The 22,380-nt window shown below is 35.9% G+C and overlaps 4 protein-coding genes across 4 annotated transcripts; 1 reads left to right on the forward strand and 3 right to left on the reverse strand.

The window, feature by feature from the left end:
* The first annotated feature begins 1,239 nt into the window (after positions 1–1,239).
* On the forward strand, positions 1,240–4,105 carry LOC147551081 (plant/protein (DUF668)). Its single transcript, XM_086666837.1, has one exon. The coding sequence runs from the start codon at positions 2,158–2,160 to the stop codon at positions 3,994–3,996; it is 1,839 nt and encodes a 612-aa protein (XP_086522963.1). The 5' UTR covers positions 1,240–2,157; the 3' UTR covers positions 3,997–4,105.
* A 1,590-nt stretch (positions 4,106–5,695) lies between these two features.
* Positions 5,696–6,163, reverse strand: LOC147551082 (zinc finger protein 6-like). Its single transcript, XM_086668521.1, has one exon. It carries the CDS (start codon positions 6,161–6,163, stop codon positions 5,696–5,698), a length of 468 nt encoding a protein of 155 aa, XP_086524647.1.
* A 3,162-nt stretch (positions 6,164–9,325) lies between these two features.
* On the reverse strand, positions 9,326–16,461 carry LOC147551083 (quillaic acid 3-O-glycosyltransferase CSL1-like). Its single transcript, XM_086666844.1, has 10 exons — positions 16,241–16,461; positions 14,624–15,095; positions 13,805–13,894; positions 12,331–12,428; positions 12,247–12,289; positions 11,662–11,874; positions 11,387–11,486; positions 11,081–11,271; positions 10,145–10,498; positions 9,326–9,959 (listed from the first exon to the last, which is right to left on the reverse strand). Exons 1-10 carry the CDS (start codon positions 16,426–16,428, stop codon positions 9,417–9,419), a joined length of 2,292 nt encoding a protein of 763 aa, XP_086522970.1. The 5' UTR covers positions 16,429–16,461; the 3' UTR covers positions 9,326–9,416.
* Positions 16,462–17,203: 742 nt separating this feature from the next.
* LOC147551084 (quillaic acid 3-O-glycosyltransferase CSL1-like) lies at positions 17,204–21,484 on the reverse strand. Its single transcript, XM_086666836.1, has 8 exons — positions 20,788–21,484; positions 20,106–20,204; positions 19,851–19,976; positions 19,470–19,682; positions 19,260–19,359; positions 18,956–19,140; positions 18,348–18,701; positions 17,204–17,887 (listed from the first exon to the last, which is right to left on the reverse strand). Exons 1-8 carry the CDS (start codon positions 21,436–21,438, stop codon positions 17,345–17,347), a joined length of 2,271 nt encoding a protein of 756 aa, XP_086522962.1. The 5' UTR covers positions 21,439–21,484; the 3' UTR covers positions 17,204–17,344.
* Positions 21,485–22,380: the final 896 nt, after the last annotated feature.

Raw genomic sequence — 22,380 nt, forward strand, 5'->3', positions numbered from 1 at the left:
TTGCAGAATAATTTTGACTCCATCTCTCCATGGTTGTGGCGTGATTATATTGCACTTACACAGTCTGTTGACACTGCAATGTTAAACACGATTGATTAAACATGGTGAATTGTGTCTTATTCCGAACGGATTAGTGGTGCTAGCCATCAAACTTGCCAGGACCAATTTGGTTGTGACAGAACATGATCGCGTTGACAAATCTGTTGGTAAATTCTTGGGAGATCATAAGGAATAATTAGAAAACTTTTGATGTATGATATATAAGAAGATATTATTATACATTCCTACTAACAAGTACCAAATCAATTAGTCCAAAACCAAACAACTACTACTATGTGTCTATGTTTGGTCCTTATTTGAAGCTTGACTTTTTTAAGTAGTTGTCTAGTAACTAACTCCATAAATGAAAGAAGGGATCCCCTTAGTGACATCAAAAGTGACCAGACACCCATCTCTCTCTCTCCCTCTCTCTCTCTATGGTCAGTTTTCTATTTCTTTTTGAAGCATTTTGAAGTTTCTACTAGTAAAAGTCCCTAATAAAGAACATCTACAAGAATAGAAAAATTTATCTAAATACCTAATACATTAAGATTGACTTTTACCACACCTCCTTTGGCCTATTTCAGGTCTTTTTTAATCTTCCATAAATAAATGTAATTAAAAACAACTTTCAAGCTTAACTTGACTTCTTAATTAACTGATAACTTTTGACCTTGGACGTTTGAATTGCTAGCCCCAATGAAATTTTACCAAACTCCTATCACATGAGATTCCTCCCTAATCTTACCTTCCAATTGTCTCATGCCCAAAAAACAAAAATTAGAAGTCAAACGACCGAAAAACTAAAATAAGAAATGTATAACTTCAATTATAGATGAGTAACTTGTTCAATAATTTTACGATAGAAACTACTTTTTTTTTTGAATTATTCAGCGTGTGTCTCGAATCCTTGATCTCTAGGTGAAAGATTATACTTCTTACCACTCCAAACAAGGGTAGAAGATTATACTATTTTTACGATAGAAACTATTTGTGTACACATAAGTAATCTATGACAATATTCAAAATATTGTCACAATTGTACATACGATTCTGACACATGACACAAGGACTCCCTACACAAAAGAACCCTCTCAAGGGAGGGAAAGTTAATATTGATGGTTGACTAATTTCAAATTCAAACCATTTCGATGATCTAGGTATGAATTTCCAAAAAAGAAAAATAAAAAAGTTGTATGATTATAATTTAAGAAAAGGGTAAGACCGTAATAAAATATAATAATTATGGTGAATTTGTTAACCAACTAAACTTTGGAGAAGAAAAAGAAAGAAAAATGAGTACAAAATGGAAGAAGAAAGTGTTGTTTTACTGGTATACTGGTAAATCATTTCCCTCCATTCTCAAAAACACAATCCCTCTTCCCTCTCCCACGCCTCCTCCTTAAATCTCTCTCTCTCTCTCACTAAAACTTTCTCTCTCTCTCTCACTAAAACTTTCTCTCTCTCTCTCTCTCTACTCTCTCACTTTCATTCTGGTTTGTCTGAACTTTCTTCAACATCTGTTTCAGTGTAGAATCGATTACTAGACTACTCAAACCTCAGCGTGATAAAGCTTCACCCAAAGAAATCCAAAAGATTTCAACTTTACTCTTTAAACTGAACAAAAGCTTCCTCTTTTTTTATCATTTCAGTACATTAACTTCGCCATTTTCATCTTCAAGATTTGTGCTAAATATCGTTTTTCCGACGATTAACGAAGATTTTTCTGGAGAAATCGAGTGTTGTTGAGTTGAAGATAATCTGAATCGGTTTAGTTGATGTATGAGGTTTTTGAAGCTCGGATCTGTATACAATCTCTCGAAATCTAGGGTTTTTAAGCTTGAAATGAGTTCAGAAGAGTTATAATCTTTTTTTATAACGAAGATTCGTTTGTTTAAATGATAATGAGATTTTAGTGATTATAGATCAGATTTACGGACAAAAAATATGTGGTTTGAGAAGCTTCGATTTCGTCAGTTACGAGTCAGATTTTTTTAATCTGACAGAGTTTGAAATTTGTTGATTCAGTTTCAGATGCTTCGATCTGGAAGAGTGGAGTCAGATTGAACTCTTCTTCTTCATCTTCATCTTCTTCTTCTTCTTCAGGAGGAAGCAGAGATGGTTGCAGAACCTTGGATTCTAAAGATGGGAAACCAGGTAAGTAATAATCTCAAGAATGCTCTCCTTTTAGATCCATCAAAGAAAAAGAACAGTACTAAACCTGATCATAAAGAAACTATTGGTATTCTTTCCTTTGAAGTGGCAAATATCATGTCAAAAACTGTTCATCTTCACAAATCATTAACTGATCAAGAAATTTCTAGGTTAAAAAATGAGATTTTGAAATGTGAAGGTGTTAGAAATCTTGTTTCTTCAGATGAATCTTACCTTATGCAACTTGTTCTTGCCGAAAAACTCGACGATCTTAATCATGTAGCTTCGGTTGTTTCTCGTCTAGGAAAGAGGTGTACAGAACCAGCATTACAAGGATTTGAGCATGTTTATGCTGATATTATGACGAGAGTTATTAATGTTAAGGAATTAGGGTTTTTAGTTAAGGATATGGATGGAATGATTAAGAAGATGGAGAGATATGTAACTGCAACGTCGAATCTTTATACCGAAATGCAGGTCTTGAATGAATTAGAACAGGCGTCGAAGAAGTTCCAACAAACCCAACACGAAGAAACTCGTCGGGCTTTTGAACAGAAATTGACATGGCAAGGGCAAGATGTTAGGCATCTTAGGGATACATCGTTGTGGAACCAAACTTACGATAAAGTTATAGCGATATTGGCAAGAACTATTTGTACAATTTATGCTAGAATCTGTTCCGTCTTTGGGGATTCTGTTTTGTCAAGGCTAGAATTCTCTAACCTTTCTGTTTTAGTCTCAGAATTCTCTTCGTCTGGAGGAGAATCAGTTTCGCCTTCATCTCCTACTCCGAATCGAAGTGGGAAGCTTTCGAGTCATCTAAGCAGAAGTCGCCATTCTCAAACGACGCGTGAGCCATTACAACCAGCTTCAAGAAGGACTAGTTCTTATAATTCGAGGCAGATCGAGAGAGTTTCAACGGAGAAAAGGCAAACAAGTTCCAGGTCTGGGTCAATCTCACACAAATCTTTAGTTACTTCTTTTCGTCCAGAGTATATCAATTTTCCTTGTGGGTCTAGTCCAGGAAGACTTTTTATAGATTGCTTTAGTTTAAACAGTTCAGCTTCGTTGAAGCTAGATGACGAAGTTGAGAATGAAGTTCATGATAACCAAGTCTCTAATGTGTCTGGTTCTGCTAATGGATTGAAGAGAGAACAAATGTGTTATTCTGGTTGCTCAAGTGGAGTCGAATTAGGTTTCCCTTTCAGTGGAGAACAAAGACAATCTAAGTCTAGTATATCTAGCAAGTCTCAGTTTGTTCCCAAAAGTAGGTTAATGCTCAATGCCCCACCTTCTACTGTTGGAGGTTCTGCTCTAGCTCTTCACTATGCAAATATCGTAATCGTTATAGAGAAGTTGCTCCGATACCCACATTTAGTCGGCGATGAAGCAAGAACTGATCTATATCAGATGTTACCAACAAGTTTAAGAATCTCTCTGAAAACAAGTTTGAAATCTTATATTAAGAGTCTAGCAATATACGATGCTCCTCTTGCTCATGATTGGAAGGAAACCCTAAATAAGATATTAACATGGTTTTCACCATTAGCTCATAACATGATCAGATGGCAAACCGAACGAAACTTGGAGCAACAACAAATCGTAACGAGAACAAACGTTCTTCTTCTTCAGACATTATATTTTGCAGATAGAGAAAAAACAGAAGCAGCTATATGTCAACTTCTTCTTGGCTTAACTTATATATGTCGTTACGAACATCAGCAGAATGCCTTGTTAGATTGTGCAAGTAGTTTTGATTTCGACGATTGTGTTGATTGGCGATGGCAAGAAAGTTTTCTATGAATTGTAAAAATTCCATTTCCCTTTCAAAACAGGTTAGTCTTATTGTATTTTCATATAAATGCAAAGTTATGATATTAATGTACATAATTCAGAGTTCTTTTCACTAAAATTGAGACCCAACTTTCTCTTGTGCCGAGTTACTACTTCCTTGACATGTACACATAAAAGAAGAAAAAGATGAATTGTCTAATTGCTTGCCACGGAGTGTTCGAGCCCTGAGTCGGGAGAATTGATTGTTTTCTTAATATGATAAAAAAATCGTTGATCTTGGAAAGGGTAGTTGATCTTTCTTGTTGGGAAGAAAATTTATGTTTCTATCAGGTTTTGTTAGAGGACATGAAAGAATATAACTCACATGGCGTGTGAGTTATGTGTTCTCTTCCTCATAAATAAAATTGTTCTTTCAAAGAGTACAGTTTTAGTAATTTGATGAAGGACAAGTTCAATGTTTGGTAAATATTATAAAAACATGTATGGTTTGAGTTTTGTCAACGAAGAAAAAAACGACTTTTGAGAAACTCCGTATTAAAAATCACATGGGAAAATATTAAAGGAATTGATCTTTTACTTACATTAATTACTAATTCCTCAATTCGAAAATCTTGTTTTGATATTGTAACGTCTCTAACCTTAAGAATTATCGATATTGTCTCTGCTTCTGACAATTGTATCTAAATGTAATGGGTGTGAGGTTTTGTTATTGGATAATGCTTCATAAGCTTCTTTGAAAAGCTTCAACATTGACAAAGACATAGGATTCACCCTATTCATTATAGTATGTATTCTGCAATGACAATGTGGACCTTCACATGGTCGATTCTTAGCCAAATCACTCATTTTGGTGTGAAGTTTTGTTCTACACTAGAAGACCCCGACGCAGATTAATCTGAGCATGTCTCTATACCCCAAGCTTCGAACGCGGGTTTGTGATAACAACACAAGGGAAATATCAAATTGTTTTGTATTGAATGTGTTAAAGGCACACACGATTTCGACAAATCAGTTAAAAACACAAGTCATCCATATTTATTAGACTAACTTGCCTACAATATTATACATATATCGAACTACTGAAGCAACCAGTGAAGTACAAAAAAAGAAAATATATGTACTAAAATGAGTCAAAAGTGTGTCAAAATTCGGATTAGATATCTTACGGACCTACGGTTGACTGTTAGGGGGGCCACATTGTAATTGTTGGAAATATGAGGAAAAAATAAAAAATTCACAAAAAAGTGGAGGGGCATTTCTGAAAAATTAACCAGTAAATTTATTAGAGTCACAAGTTTTACATGTGTACAGTGAAAATCCTGGGAACTTGACATTTCCTGCAGATTCAACATTGATACTGCATCATAAGCATTAAATATGAAGAAAAAGAAAAATTCAAACCATCCCCTTCATTCAATTCTTTCCCCAAATCTTTATCACATAAATTCAAACTTAATTAATCTCTTCATTATACTTAAGAGAGTTTGAACCGATAAGGTTAGGGTTCGGACCAAGAAGTATAATATGTTTAACATTCCCACGTCGATAAAGAAAAGTCCAGTGGTAAAGAAAGTTCTAAATTAGATATTCACAGACATAATAGTAGTTCATTCAAATGTAGAAGAACGTAAAAAGTAGATAGAGAAGAACTTAACATTTTAACCGAAATGAAAACTAATGAACATAGTACAAATTGAAAAAATAAGGATCAAATACCGAGTCGAAGCTCTAAATCAAGCCCATAACTTTCTTCCTCATGTTGTCTCCTTTCACCTTCGCAATTCAACCTTAAACTTAAATTTGTATACCGAAGATTCTCTTCATTATCTAGTAAACTCAATGCCGGATAAGAGCTATGGTGCTTAGTATTACTAGTTTTGAATGTAGAAGTTGAAAAATACTTATCATAGTTCCAAGAAGTTGGTTCTATGACAGGGTAATAACACGAAAAATGACTAGAATTGGGTTGTAAAATCCCATGGATATTGGATAGTTCATTTTCGGGTTGGTTGAAACTAGGTGGAACCGGAGAAGGGCGACGTTTGGGTCTAGCTCTATCTCTTCTATGGATATTCATATGACCTCCTAAAGCTTGTGCATTGGTAAATCCTCTCTTGCAAAACACACATTCGTAAGTTCGACCGATACCCGTGTTTTCATTTTCGTCTTGAGCCATTTCTTGGTAAGTAGAGGTCATAGTTAGCTCTTGGATGAATTTTATGGAGAAGAAAATGAGGAGGAGGATTTATGTTTGAAGAAAATTGATGGAGAAGTTTGAATGGTACGGAATATGTTTGATGTTAGACAGTGTGAGGGAGGTGATGAGGGTTTTATAGTGTTTGTAGAGAGAGAAAGAGATTGTAGAGAGAGAGAGAGAGAGAAGTAAAAGAGAGTGGCATTGTTCATGTGACTTGGGTGTGTAATTAGTATGGTTGATGTGAGACTAGAGTACACGGTTTTGACGTTTACTACTGTCACTTTTGCTTAGTAGTAGTAGCTCTCATTTTTAGTAAGTTTGCAGTTAAGTTTTAAAGGAGCTAACCTTATGCAGTTATGTGGGGACTAGTATAATTGATTAAAACAAGACTTGTTTGTTTCGGATAGACAGGATATCTATACTTGGGGTAGGGAAGCTAGATGAGCTAGAGTAGTTCTTCAAACACAAAGAAGTATCTTCAAACACAAAGAAGTATCGGGCATTCGGTTTTGTGTTTGTACCTCCTTCTAAAATACCGAGAGTTCGTAGGATTGAGTGTCAAAAGTTCTAATTTTCACATGGAGATCCTAAAGCCATCACATTCATTAGATAATGTGGCTACACTATGAATACATATACATTACGAATTGAATAAGCCTTATAACTACTATCACTAAAGTCATCATCTTGGACTTACATGCCACATAAAAACCCTTAAAGACATCGTACGGGGACTGTAGGTCATTTATTTCTACCTTTACTTTATTGATACCCTATTTACAGAAGTCAATAAATAATAGATTTTCACTTCCACCAGTAACTTGTGATCTTCGAATTTCAGAATAGATGCACAACCGACTGCAATTAGTGGCCCAAGTTTCCATTGTTTGAGTTTATTTTGTGGGCTTTGAAACTGACGGGCTCCTGAAGTATATGTGGGCTCAAGTTCTTAATGACTTTTCTGTGATTCGAGAAATCTTATAGTCACCCTTAGTGAAAAACTAGCTCATGGAGTTTGTGAGCCAAGTCAGATGGACTAGGGTTGTCTATAAGTCATCCCATATAAATTCTACACAGGAGAAGAAGTATAAAGAAAGAAAATTAATGGTATGTGAGGATGAAGGGGCAAAAATTAAGATTTAATAAGAACCCGAATTCCTTAATCTGTTTCACAACAAGAAACCCTCTTTAACTAGTCTTAGGGTCCATTTGAGGACGGTGGAGAGGATATGGAGAGAGAAAATGAGAGATGGAGAGGAGATATGGAGGGAAAGAACAAGAGAGATGCAGGACGAGAGAGAATACGGGAGGAGGGAGATGAAAGGAGAGAGTTAGGGGAGGAGAGAAATGGAGAGAGAGAGAGAGAGTTACAGGAGGAGAGAGAGCAAAAGTTTAGGGTGAGATCTCCCTAGATACATACGTCGTGGTTTTTTATTTCTATTTACCAGTTTTACCACCTAAAACTTAGGTTATTTTCCTACTTTTTTTTTTCCAACAGAAATTCAACTCTCACACCTTTTAGTCTTACCAAACAACGGAAAATTATTTCCAATTGATTCTCCCACGTATCAAATGGAACTTTGATTATCAAAGGGGAATTTGGCCAAAACTCCCTAAGAAATTATGACTTTGGTTAAAAAGGATTCATCAAAGTTTTTTAGGCTTCACCTCCCTGATGGCAATTATGTAATTTTCAATTTCAGTAAAAAGACCAACCTAACCCTAGTCTAAGAAAATACCATGCAAACACCTTGCACTGCTTTGCAAACACCTTGCAAAGCCTTGCAAACACCTTGCAGAGCCTTGCACACACCTTACATGGTTTTTGCAAACACCTTGGATAGCCTTGCAAACAAATTGCAGAGCCTTGCGAACACCTTGCAGAGCCTTGCAAAAACTTTGCAGAGCCTTGCGAACACCTTGCATGACTTTTGCAAATACCTTGCACAACCTTGCGAACACCTTGCAGAGCCTTGCAAAGCTTTGCAAATACCTTCCAGAGCCTTGCAAACACCTTGCAGAGCCTTGCAAAGCTTTGCAAATACCTTGCAGAGCCTTGCAAACACCTTGCAGTGTCATGCAAATGGTTTGCAAATTAGTTTTTGAATTGATTTAACATGAAATTTGTTACAAATTATTATATTTTGTCTAATAGAATGTTGTATCGAAAAACTAGCTAAAACCCCTACAAATTCATAATAGTCATTTTATAAGCTCTAGCACCATCACTTTACATTTCTTCGAAAAACTTCCAAAGCTTTCATGAAATTCTCAATTTGAACATAAATACCAATTATGATTGTTCAAGAAAATATATTTCTCATAGGCATTTCATCTAACAACTTTATAGCTATTTCAACCAATCTAAGTCTTGTATAACCAACAAACGTTGCATTCCAAGCAACAACATCTCTTTCAAGCATTTTATCAAACACATTGCTTGCATCAACTATACTTTCACAACTTCCATATAAATCCAACAAATAAGTTTGAACATAAATATCAAACCTAACAAATTGTCATCCATCATTCATAACTCAATGAAAATAAAGCAATGAAGAAGTTGAATTATACCTTGAAACACTATCAATTTTTCCTTCCATTTAAAGTATATAAAACTTTCTCTCTCTAGAATTTAGAACCAAAAACTAAATCAAACCCCTTAAAAGCCTCTTCAAACAACAAGCAAATAGATTAAATCACCAAAACCTAAAAACATCAACCTATCTTATAACCAAAATCGATTCAAACCCCAGAAATTTTAATCGGCGTCGACCATCCAACTCGGTTCGGTCATGAGAAAACTCAAATTCCTGATTTATTAGTTAGATTATTACTAGGTATTTCTAATTGAATGAAGGGTATTTTTGACTCTTAAAAAGTTGGTGCCTTTAAAAATGTCCATGAAGCCTATTTTTATAACTTACTTGGGGCCTAGCTAGTTAAAAAGATGAGTTGTCTTTTTAACAAAAAAATACTAGAAATTGGGCCTCCGGCCCAATTTCCTGATTATCAAATACCCTAAGGAAAATCCTAAGGGTTTATGAATCCTAGTATCTGATTCAAAAGATTCATGATTCTTTCATCCAGACACACCATAAGTGATTTAGAAAATCGAAAAATCACCAAAATAACACATAATTACGTAGGGAGAATTACTGATCCAAAATTACAATGTTTGTTATTTAATACATAATGCCATAGAAATTAACGACTCCTTCGTGACAGCTAATTATACCAATAGAGCTTCAAAAGAGAAGAAAATCATCAAGATTGAGATGGATAAAAATGTAACAAAACTTGGAATCCGACCATTATCTTTCCTTAATATCATCGCTTCAATTATCGCGTAAGTAATCGTTAAGATTTGTAATGAGATGAAAATCTGCCCAAACATTTCATCAAGGCTTCTATCCATGAAAACTCTTCTTAATCCAAAAACTAAGGAAACCATATTCAGTATAGATATTGTAGTTAATGGCAAAAGAAACATAGTTCCTGTCCTAAAATCAAATATGCCCATTTTGTATCTTTGAGCTTGTTCTTCATCAATGACTTTATTTGTTGGCAAGAAAATGATCTCTTTTAGTCCAAGAAATTTCATTAGAACATCCAAAAATGCAAAGAAAGAAGCTGTGACTGATTTTATCATCAAAATTCTATACTCATACCACCACAATCTCAACGATCCCCCCGAAATTAGGATTTCCGACATGGATTGGAATAGTATAGAAACATAAAGAGCCAAAAACACATAAAACCAATTGCTTGAAACCTGTTACAATTTTCAAAAATGTGTAAGTGCCAACACTTTAACACCTAAATGGCTAATTTTTAATGACAGTGCTGAAAAACCGTCGCCTAAGAGATCTTTAGTGACACATCTATAGGTGTCGGTGTACTAAAGGCGAATCGAAAAATATCAAAAATAAATGTTAATAATTAGATAAGATTGATTACCTTAGGGTATAAGGGTATCCCGTGGAAGAAGCATAACTGAGGGATGATGGCAAAACATAGGAAGGGAAGAGAAGTGAAAATGGGTAACATGGCAAAGTAAGCATAAGCCATGCTTTGAAGAATAGACATCTTTGGGACTCCATATGTGAGAGGACAGAATTTTGATAACCCAACTTGAAGCATCCCAGAGTTCCATCTTGTAGTTTGAACCAAAGTGTCATTCAAATTTGTGGTGACACAACCCAAGAAAGATGGCTTTGAATGATTGACATAATAGGCAGAATTCCATCCTTTGCAGTGCAAAAGAAACCCTGTAAAGTAATCTTCTAACACAGAATGGTACATAAATCCTATCTGAAATCCCAAACAATAATAATTAATCGATCTAACTTATGTCATAAAGATCGGCATATAAACGTATGCACACGAAAACGATTGAAGAACTGATTTCTCCTGCACATTTATGTTGCTAAAGTTACTATGTAAATCAGAGTATGTTAGGTTTGTGGTCATCTACCTTAAAGCCAATTGGCAATTTTTGAGTCCAACACAAATCTTTTTTTCTTTTCTGGATGACGTGGAGTACTTGTGACTTTTAAACCTATCACGAATGGACCTAGCTCTGATACCATGTCATGTTTGTGGTCATCAAACTTAAAACCAATTAAGAATGAGCATAGAGGACATAGACATACATTCTTGGTTGTTAGAATGCTCATTAAGAATGTGAGACTATTTTCACATAGTGCTCCAAAAGTCCAAATCAGAAAATGCTAAATGTAGTTACGAATGCACCATGAAGGGATCTATACTTTGCGAATTCATGGATATCATTCTAAGAAAAAGAGACCCTTTATTAGATAATCTCTAGCGGGATAGGGCCTCCATGCCCATGTATAATTGTGAAGAAAAATAGAACGATCCAATATGACTTACCTCTTCACCCCAACCCGTGTTCTTTTCGTAGGCACACGTTGCCAAAACTCGAGCTTCCTCGAGAAGGGAATTTGATTCATTTCCTCCGTTATCAATAACATTAAATTTATGGTTTTGAGTTGAGAATTTCGTGAACTCCTTAGAATGGCCGAACTTTTGTTTGAATTGAGGTAGATTGACATCTTCTATATCTAGTATCAAGATTCAAAAAACAAAAAACAAAAAGAAAAAGAAAAGAAGAGAGTCAAATACCTTAATCTCAAATTAGTTGTGCAATTATGGATTCGTCGATGTAATCATACTTACTTTGATCAATGGAAAACCCATATAATGCTTTTCTTTTTATGTAGAAACCAGTTCCAGATAGTATTGGTCCCTTAATCCCATCGATTCCATACCATAGTGTCTAAAACACAATCAACACTTATTTAGTCATAGTTTTTATTTTAAACAAGTCATATAAGATTATACAGAACAGAGTAAAGTTTTTTAGACACTTGTTTAACGTGATCGACTACAATATATATATATGTGTGTGTGTGTGTTCTATTTGAGTGAGAAATTTTCATAAAGATTTATACCTGGAATACTGTTCTAAATAGGCTGTTGTAGATATCATTCTCACTGAGATTATGGAAATTTTGTGGAAATTGAACAAATGCAAGTGACTTAGAAATTTGCGGATCGAGGTGGAAGCACATTGCTTGTCGAGCTGATAAAGAATCGTTGCAGTACATGTCGCAATCCAATACTAGTATATATGGAGAGTTGCTTATTAAACCTGACACTCGAAGCTGCATTTCATAAATTAGTAGAGTAACACTTAAAATTTGCGTTTAAATATGATACAATCTACAAGCTAATGTTCCAAAAAAATGTAGATACGTCACAAGCAAATTTCACAATCGCTATACTGGTTTACGTAAATAGAACAAATGAACTAATCCGTGATCTCTACAACTGACACTTCATACTAGACTTTTTTTTGTGCGTCTTACGATTTTAGCATAATTAATTTGTCGCATTCACTTATATTATATAAAAGAAATTTGTGAAAGGTTAGTTTTCCATATATGAACTACTCCAAAGAGAGATAGAGATTGTCTCTTAATTAACCTATTACTTTGAAAATGAAAAGCTTTATCGCTCGACGAAAGAAACCATACAAGGACATTGAGGGCTCCAGCTTTGAAGTGATGAGGTTTTTTTTTTTTTTTTTGATGAAGGGAATGAAGTGATGAGGTTGAAATGGACTTTTCTCACGAGCAACATAAACAAGAAGCGGCACTTTTGACTCTTCTGATTCGTTGGGCTTTTTGTTGTCGCCTATAACCTGCGAACCTATAACCTGCGAACACGTTTTATTGTTTAGAAAGCAAAATTGTCACATAACCTTAAAGATAATATGAAGTAGCAGCCTTAGACCTGACTTTGTGTACTATTTGTCACACTCAATGATTTATTATTAAATATAGATAAATGTTAGATGCTTTTGTTTAGAGAAAATAACATAAAAATAAAACAAGACGTACAAGATAAATTTCATAAATAACGGTGATTTATGGCCCGAAAATTGTGTCTGAAAATGACCTGATTGATGTGGCATGTTTGTTTTTTTACTCCGGGTATGCCACGTCAACAATCTCATTACATTCGATTGAGATATTCGAGCCAAGTATCATTCTACTTAGGGGTGGGAATCGGGCGGGTATGGGCACCCGCGGGTAATTCTGAGTCGGACTCGGGCGGGTCGGGTAAGTTTCTCCTCTGCCCACTCGGGTTCTCGGGCGGATTCGGGCGGGCTTTTCTGAAATCTCCTATGATCAGAGCCCGCCCATGCCCACTAAAGCATCGGGCAAGTCGGGCTTCGGGCAAATCGGGCATCGGGTTTCTTTATCTGATATTTTTTTACCAGATCAGGAAACTCTAGTAATTTGATATTGTTCAAATAAGCTTCTCTAAACAAATTGATACCAAATCTTTACAAAACTTACAAATCAAGAATGAAAGAAATACTCAGATTCCGTAACATAAGAAATCAACAACTGATATAAATTTATATATGCAAACATGAGACTTGGTTGTCTTCCACTTTTTTTCTTGTCTTTGTATGTTTCATTAGTTCTTCTTTGTTCTTCCTTCACATCAAAATAATTTTAAAATTTGACCACTACATAGAGGTGGAAGATGATCCCAATAACTTATTTAATAGAGAAGAAGGTTGGCACAAGAAGGTCTAGTAAATAAGAGAGAAACGGCTAGAGAGACAACGTAGATTTTTTTTCTCTCTCTATGCTACCGAATTTCTCAGATTCAATGTGGTAAACTATTAGGGTTGCTTCAATGTGTTGTTTATGTATCTTGGGAGAAACCTTAAATCTACTTTGGGCTTTATAGTGAAGTATAATCGACACTCAAAGTGATTGGCATCTATAGGCACCCGTCGGGTGAGCATATCGGGCTCGGGTATGGGCGGGATGGCGGGCAGAGCTTTTCACCCGAGCCCGCCCACGAAAAATCATCGGGCTGGGCGGGTAGTACCCATCTTCGGGCGCGGGCGTCCATGGACATTGTCGGACGCGGGTAAACGTGACGGGTATCGGGCTTTCGGGTAGAATTCCCACCCCTAATTCTACTTGAATAATTTATATATTTATGGTGAAGATTAATGATAAGTTGAAGTGTTCATTTATGGTCATAAGCTTCCTAGGGCTTACTACTTACCTCAATCATAGGACTAGAAGACACCTTCTGATCATCATCATCATTTTGTATGGCTCTTCTCACTCTATCCTTGAATATTTCATACTTTGACTGCCATTTTAGAAGACAAGAAACATCTCATTAGCTCATTAATGTTTCTTACAAAAATTATATAACCAAATAAAAACTCACTCATTTTGAACTAAATTTTCATAAACCTAATATTGTAAAAGAATTCAGTCTATATGTGGATGATAAGATGTCATCGAACAAAAGTGCCGTATGATGAAGCTAAGAATATCAGTATATGTGAGGGATTTACGAGAATAATTTTGCATTAACAGAAGAAAATTTTATTACGAAATAATAATAGATATGGATCTACAAGAGTGAAAATTGCGCATGCTAACGCATACTGACACTAAACTCTTTTGGCTAGTGGAGATGCTAGGTGTGCACATTTGCAGCCCAAGCCCGCCAAGTGGCACAAGTATCTTGAGCAGGTTCCGGGCGCAGTCTGTCAGGCTTGCCTAAGTGGGCTCAGACTTGACCTCAGCCAGATACTAAGGTTTTTACCCGAGCCCAACCCTCATGCTCTAGTGGGTTGGGTGGGTAGTGCCCATCTTCGAGCTCAGTCATCCACTACCACGACTCCACGAGTCTATTCGGACTCAGAAGAACTTGTATGATTTCGCACTTTTCGCCCACACCTAAATCTTGATAGCCATAGGGTTTACTACCATGCCTTCCAAGACAGTTTAACTATGTGCTTACTACTTACCCACATATACCTCTAGGATTCAACCAACAAAGTATTAAAACACTAAAACTCAAAATTACCTTGATTATATCTTTATTCCTCATGAGTTCATCATCATTTATACTACTACTACTCTGTTGAGGAATTCTTCCATTAAAAGAAAAATATGTTTCAGGGCATCTAGTTTCAACCCTGTATTTCTTGCAGAAAGGAATCCATGATTTTGCAAAAACAAAAGCTTCTTTAATGGCATATAATGTAATTGAAGAACCAGCATCATCTGAAAGATAAACAGAAAGTTTATGTGGTGGGTAATCAAGAGACATGGCTGAAATTACAGTATTCATTACTTCAATTGTGGGTTCTTTTTTTGGATCAGCTGTACATATAAACACATCAATTGAAGGTAGAACAACTTCATCTTCTTCTTCATCTTCTTCAGATGGAAGTCTTTCAAGAAAGATTGTTCTTGAGATAGGCCGCCATCGATAAGCTTGACCCAAGAACCAGTATAATGAGAGTAAGAACTCAGAGATGAAGAGAAGAATCCATGATAGTGTTGTTTTACTGGTATTATGAAAAAACCAAGAATCTGGTCTTCCTGTTTTAATAAAAACAGGGATACACCTTAGAGTGTCTTTCTGAAATAAATTCAGAGATAACTTTAATTCTAAAAGTGTTACTGTATTCTAACAGATTAAACAAGAAAAGAAAAACTAATATAATTTAAAACAATGATAAAATAAAAAGTTAGAGAGAGAAAGCCGAGTCGAGTTGTCTCTTTCCTTAAGACAGTGAACACCCTGGTATTAGTACTAAAACCAGTAAGGTGTTTGTCTCCCAGGATACAACGGCTGTACCTTTCAGTGTGACGACTAAGAGTACTTCGTTTTTCTGAAAGCGTGCGAACTTAGAACAAGCAGTAAGAACGACAGGTGACTTGACTTCTTAAACTCTAAATGCTCTTGTAACTTTGAATGCTAAAACTTTCGTGTTTTATTTGCTGGATTTTGTTTGGTATTTATAGAAGTATTGGTGACACTTCAGACAGGTGCCTTAGAAAAGAATGGATGCTTCCCAACAGTCATATTTGTCTATTGGTTTTCGGGTGCCATGTTGACCGTCAGATCTTAACGGATCTATTAAGATCTCGCGCATTGAACGCCCACCGTTAGATCATCAACGGATCTATCTTAAAGAGCGCCAAATATCCTGACCGTCAGATCATATCTATGATCGTAAAATCCAAGGCTCCAATCGCTCCTCGCGACGATGCGTACGTGCGAAGTGCAAAGTGCGTGCGGGCGCCTCAAAAGCGCCCAATGCGCCCTAAACGCCCACGCCGCGCGTGCGCGTGCGTGGTTTGCGTGGTGCAAACCACGTGAGTCACCTTTCTATTTTAAAGAACATACCATAAATATATGGAAGGTTCTATATAAGGAAATAAAATGTTTCCTCCTTCATAAATGTGGTACTAACTCAAAATCTCGGTTTTGAGTTAATGGTACCCATACCAAACGAATTTTGTAATAACTCACTCATACGGAATCGGATTTGGACAAAATTTGAGTCTAAATTCAAGAGCTCGACGAGACGAATCCAACTAGACGTCTTGATCGAGATTCCGATGAATATAAGTACCTCAAATTAAGGAAAAACCGGTCCAGCTCCTTTTGAGCTAAGTGCCGATTCCAACAGATAGTTTATGTGTTTTTGTAGTTAATGAGTTTGGGTATTCATGGGAGCCATGAAAGAGAAGAATTGAAGCTCTGTAATAGAATAAAGCAAGTATTGTGATTGAATGAAAGATGGTGTGAATTTTGTTAATGGTTGCTAAAGGTTGCTTAACTTTGGAAGTTTGAAATGAGAGCTGCTTCTTTTCCATCTCTCCGTGAGTTTGTATTGTTTTTGTGGCTAGGGAGATAAGTCTCCAAGCTTCTTATAGGAGAATAGTGGTGTCCATCTTTGACCAATTTTGTAGAAAAAAAATATTTTCAAAAGATTTTTCTTTATTTTTCAAAGCGGCGGCCAAAATAAAGTAAGATTCGTTTTCGTTTTTCTACTAGGCCAACCAAAATAATGTTATGGGTCCCCAAACACTTACTCAATAACTTTTATGTTTCGTGTACATACGTTCTTATTCATTGGATTTCGTTTTTGGTCCTTTTCAAGTTTAAGAAGTTTTGATTAGTTATTGGTTGTCGGGAATTAGTCCCCACATACTTATTCAATAATGTTTATGTGTCGTACATAGGTTTTCCTACTATTGGATTTCTCTTCTATTCCTTTTTCAAATTAAATTTTTGATATGAATTAGAATTCCTACTCTAAAGTGCAAACTAGAATTTCTCCAAGATACTAAGAAAATTAGTTATTTCGAGTAAGGTGTTACTCACAGTTTAACTTAGTGAGATAATAGAAACAAAATACACAATGAATGTGACACAAAATTGTGGCGGAGTCAAAGAAAAGTACGTCATCGGTTGCGTTTGTTTTTATAACTTCTACATGATGGTAGCCATTGCTTTTAGATAAGATCTTGGACCGGATATCTCATTTTTCTTGAATCTTCTTCAAGGAGGTGAATGCTAATATTGACAAGAAAGACTATGCATGGCTACAAAAGAAAGTTTTATCATAAACTATATAGAAAAAGGAAGTTTCAACAAATTTCTTTTTGCCTATAGTAAAAGAAATCAAATCTTCTTTAGTGATTATGATGACGATTCTTAGTTCTTAATCCAAAAGATTACAATGTTTGTTACTCCATAGAAAATAAGGTACTACTTAATGACAACTAATTATACCAATAAAACCTCAAAAGAGAAGAAAATCATCAAGATTGAGATGGATAAAAATGTAACAGAACTTCGAATCCGGCCGTTATCTTTCCTTAATATCATCGCTTCAATTATCGGGTAAGTAATTGCTAAGATTTGTAATGAGATGAAAATCTGGCCAAACATTTCATCAAAGCTTCTATCCATGAAAACTCTTCTTAATCCAAAAACTAAAGAAACCATATTTAGTATGGTTATTGTAGTTAATGGCAAAAGAAACATAGTTCCTGTCCTAAAATCAAATATACCCATTTTGTATCTTTGAGCTTGTTCTTCATCAATGACTTTATTTGTTGGCAAGAAAAGGATCTCTTTTAGTCCAACAAGTTTCATTAAAACATCCAAAAATGCAAAGAGAGAAGCTGTGACTGATTTCATCATAGAAATTCTATACTCATACCACCACAATTTTAAAGATCCTCCAGAAATTAGGACTTCAAATATGGATTGGAATAGTTTAGAAACATAAAGAGTCAAAAACATATTAAACCAATTGCTTGAAACCTGTTACACATTTGGAATATGTAATTAGTAATTGTTAAATTTATGGTCATCTAACTCAAAACGTGTGCCTTTTTTTAGCCTACTACGTGTGTGTGTGTGTGTGTGTGTGTGTGTGTGTTTTCTTCTTTTCTCTACACATCTATCTGGATTTGAACCTATCACGTGTGGCCTAGCTGTGGTACTGTGTTAACTTTGTGGTCATCCAACTCAAAACCAATTAGTAATGAGTGGAGAAGACATAGACATAATATTCTTGGTCACTAAATCGCCCTTCTCTAATGCGGAACTATTCTGACAGTACCAATACCTCAACAACTAAATGGATGACTTTTGATGACAGTGTTGATAAAACTGTCGCCTAAAAGATCTTTAGCGACAGATTTATAAGCTGTCGGTGTACTAAAGATGAGGGGTAAAATACTGAAAAAAAAAAGGTTAACAATTAGATAAGTATAATTACCTTAGGGTATAAGGGTATCCCATTGAAGAAGCATAACTGAGGGATGATGGCAAAACATAGGAAGGGAAGAGAGGTGAAGATCGGTTCAATGGCTGAGGAAGCATATGCCATGCTTTGAAGAATAGACATCTTTGTGACTCCATATGTGAGAGGACAGAACTTTGATAACAAAACTTGAAGCAACCCTGAGAGCCATCTTGTATATTGAACCAATGTGTCATTCAAATTTGTGGTGACAGAGCCCAAGAAAGATGGTTTTGAGTGATTGACATAATAGGCAGAATTCCATCCTTTGCAGTGTAAAAGAAACCCTGTAAAATAATCTTCTAGCACAGAATGGTACATAAATCCTATCTGCAATCCCGAAGAATAATAATTAATCGATCTATCGTATGTCACAAGATCGGCATATAAACGTATTCACGTGGAAATGATTCAAGAACTGATTTCTCGTGCAAATTGATGTTGCTAAAGTCACTCTGTAAATCAGAGTGCTCCAAATGACAAAATGCTTAATGTATTTTAGAATGCATCATGAGAGGATCATCTCTAGATGGGTTGTCCGGCTCACATGCCCATGTATATTTGTGAAGAAAAATATGACTTACCTCTTCACCCCAACCCGTGTTCTTTTCGTAGGCACACGTAGCCAAAACCCGAGCTTCCTCAAGAAGAGAATTTGATTCATTTTCCTCAAAAGCATTAAATTTATGGTTCCGAGTTGAGAATTTCGTGAACTCATTAGAATGGCCGAACTTTTGTTTGAATTTCGATAGATTGACATCCTCTATATCTAGTATCAAGATTCAAAAAAGAAAAAGAAAATAAGAGAGACAAATATCCTTGAGGTTTATGTATCTTAATCTCAAATTAATTGTGTAATTATGGATTCCTTAATGCAATTATACTTACTTTGATCAATGGATAACCCATATAATGCTTTCCTTTTTATGTAGAAACCAGTTCCAGTTAGTATTGGTCCCTTAATCCCATCGATTCCATACCATAATGTCTAAAACACAATCAACACTTATTTAGTTATAGTTTTTGTTTTAACCAAGTCATATAAGATTAGAATGTGCAACATATTCCGTTTGATTTGAGTGAGATTAAGATGCATACCTGAAATACTGTTCTAAATACGCCGTTGTAAATATCATTCTCACTAAGATTATGGAAATTCTGTGGGAATTGAACAAATGCGAGTGACTTAGAAATTTCCGGATCAAGGTGGAAGCACATCGCTTGTCGAGCCGATGAAGGATCGTTGCAGTACATGTCACAATCCAATACTAGTATATATGGAGAGTTGCTTATTAAACCTGACACTCGAAGCTGCATTTCATAAATTAGCTCGAAAAGTTAGCATTTCATAGAGTAATTGACCCGCCTGTACTACTGACACCTCATACTCCGAGAATAGATGGGATTGGCTCGTACTTAACGTCTTAACCTATTACTTTAAAAAGGAAAAGCTTCATTTATAGAAAAAAGAAACCATACAAGGACATTGAGAGCTCCAGCTTTGAAGTGGTGATGTTGGAATCGACTTTTCTCACGCCTAACATAAACAAGAAGCGGCACTTTTGACTCTTCTGATTTGTCGCACTTTTCATTATCGCCTATAACCTGGGAACATGTTATAATATGAAGCAAACTTGTCACATAAGCTTAAAGATAACATAAAGAAGCAGCCTTAAGCCTGGTTTTAAGTACTATACGTTGATTGTCATAAGCCGCCTAGGACTTACTACTTACCTCAACCATGGGAGGATAATCTGTAGCAGAAGACATCTTCGTATCATGATCATTTTCTATGGCTCTTCTCACTCTATCCTTGAATATTTCATACTTTGACTGCCATTTTAAAAGAGAAGAAACATTTCAGTTCATTAAGATTCCTTATTTTATTTTATTTTTAACATAATGAAGTTGAAAATATAAGTACATGTGACGGATGTGCGAGAATACTTTTACATTAACGAAATAAATTTTTATTACAAAGTAAATATTAAATATGGATTCACAGGAGTGAGAATCGCGCTACGAGCACGAGGGGGCACTACTCTTTTGGCTAGTACGGACACTCTGCGCTTAGAGTGTACCTTTCCGGCCCAAGCCCGCCAAGAGGCGTAAGTACCTTGAGCAGGTACTAGCGCATTCTATCTGGCTTACCTAAATAGGTTCGGGCTTGAGCGATATGTTGGTTGAAGGTTTTTACCTGAGCCCAACTCACTTATGTTAGTAGGTCGGGCGGCTCGTGCCCATCTTCAAACTCAATCATCCACTACCACGAGTCTATTCCGAGCCGGGCTAAACCCACTTATATGCTAGTGGTTAGGGTATACTACCATGGCTTCCAAGATAGTTTATGTACTTACCCCCATAGGCCTCTAGAATTCAACCAACAAAATGTTAAAACACTAAAACTCAAAATTACCTTGATTATATCTTTATTCCTCATGAACTCATCATCATCATCTATACTACTACCATTCTGTTGAGGAATTCCACCATTATAAGAAAAATATGTTTCAGGGCATCTAGTTTCAACCCTGTATTTCTTGCAGAAAGGAATCCATGATTTTGCAAAAAGAAAAGCTTCTTTAATGGCATATAAAGTACTTGAAGAACCAGCATCATCTGAAAAATAAACAGAAAGTTTATGTGGTGGGTAATCAAGAGACATGGCTGAAATTACAGTATTCATTACTTCAATTGTGGGTTCTTTTTTTGGATCAGCTGTGCATATAAACACATCAATGGAAGGTAGAACAACTTCATTTTCTTCATCTTCTTCTTCTTCCTCAGATGGAAGTCTTTCAGGAAAGATTGTTCTCGAGATGGGACGCCATCGATAAGCTTGATTCGAGAACCAGTACAATGAGAGTAAGAACTCGGAGATGAAGAGAAGAATCCATGATAGTTTTTGTGTTTTTGTAGTTAATGAGCCATGGAAGAGAAGAGTTGAAGCTCTGTAATAGAATAAAGCAAGTATGGTGATTGAATGAAAGAAGGTGTGAATTCTGTTAATGGTAGCTAAAGGTTGCTTAACTTTGGAAGTTTGAAATGAGAGCTGCTTTTTTTCCATCTCTCTGTCTGAGGTTGTATTGTTTTTGTGGTTAGGGAGATAACTCTCTAAGGCCTTCTTATAGTGGGGAATAATGGTGTCAATTAGGCCAGCTTGGGCCTGCCAGGCCTGTGCATTTTCATTATTAGATTTATATATGTGGTATATATTTTTTTTTGCGAAAGAAAATAAAGTAGGATTCGGTTTCCTTTTCTATTCGGCCAACCGAAATAATGTCATGGTCCCCAAATAGCTATTCAATAATTTTTGTCTCGTGCACAAATTTTCGTGTTAAATGGATTTCCTTTCAGTCCTTCCCAAAATTAAGAAGTTTTGATTGATTATTGTTAAGGAGTCATTGCTGTTTAGGTAAGATCTTGGAGTGGAGATCTCATTTTTCTAGGTTTCTAATTAATGAATCTTCTTCAAGGAGTCAAGGAGGTGAATGCTAATATTGACAAGGGAGACTATACATGAAAAAGCTACATAAGTGATTTTTATCCTAAACTACATAGAAAGGAAATTTTTGACCAATTTCTTTCTCCCTATGGTAAGAAAGAAAAATCAAATCTTCTGTTGGTGATTATGATGATGATTCTTAATTATGTGCGGGTAATTCTTGAGCTAGCGTTCTGGGGCCGTCCTGTATTTCTCTTATGGTCACTTAATTGTTGACTGGTTTAGCAGTTCGAGAAATGTTATTTCACCCACTTTCAACACATTTCATCGTCCACTTTTGGCAGTGTCTTTGCATCCAATTTGGCTATGCATCCACTTTTGGCAACACTTGTGCACCCACTTCTGGCAACACTTTTGCACCCACTTAGGGAAATGTTTCTTTCTCAACTTTTGGTGACACTTTAACCCAAACGGTAACACCCTCACCAATTTTGGCGACGCTTTTTACCCACCTTGAAAGAGCAGCATCTCCTTGGCTGAATGAAAGCATTCTTCATGTTTAGA

Source organism: Eschscholzia californica, unplaced genomic scaffold, assembly GCF_041429995.1.
Source record: "Eschscholzia californica isolate CP2 unplaced genomic scaffold, dmEscCali1.0.p SCAF_3, whole genome shotgun sequence".
NCBI classification, from domain to species: Eukaryota; Viridiplantae; Streptophyta; class Magnoliopsida; order Ranunculales; family Papaveraceae; genus Eschscholzia; species Eschscholzia californica.

What these genes read in the sequence shown, in the direction of transcription:
- LOC147551081 (XM_086666837.1), top strand. Translation starts at nt 2,158, where the DNA reads ATGGTTGCAGAACCTTGGATTCTAAAGATGGGAAACCAGGTAAGTAAT.
- LOC147551083 (XM_086666844.1), bottom strand. Translation starts at nt 16,428, where the DNA reads ATGGAAAAGAAGCAGCTCTCATTTCAAACTTCCAAAGTTAAGCAACCT. An exon ending in CTTCTAGTCCTATGATTGAG is followed by an intron (nt 12,429 to 13,804) that starts GTAAGTAGTAAG and finishes ACGTGTTCGCAG; the next exon opens with GTTATAGGTTCGCAGGTTAT. An exon ending in GGATACCCTTATACCCTAAG is followed by an intron (nt 9,960 to 10,144) that starts GTAATCAATCTT and finishes AAATTGTAACAG; the next exon opens with GTTTCAAGCAATTGGTTTTA.
- LOC147551082 (XM_086668521.1), bottom strand. Translation starts at nt 6,163, where the DNA reads ATGGCTCAAGACGAAAATGAAAACACGGGTATCGGTCGAACTTACGAA.
- LOC147551084 (XM_086666836.1), bottom strand. Translation starts at nt 21,438, where the DNA reads ATGGAAAAAAAGCAGCTCTCATTTCAAACTTCCAAAGTTAAGCAACCT. An exon ending in ATTATCCTCCCATGGTTGAG is followed by an intron (nt 19,977 to 20,105) that starts GTAAGTAGTAAG and finishes ACATGTTCCCAG; the next exon opens with GTTATAGGCGATAATGAAAA. An exon ending in TATTTAGAACAGTATTTCAG is followed by an intron (nt 19,360 to 19,469) that starts GTATGCATCTTA and finishes ATTGTGTTTTAG; the next exon opens with ACATTATGGTATGGAATCGA.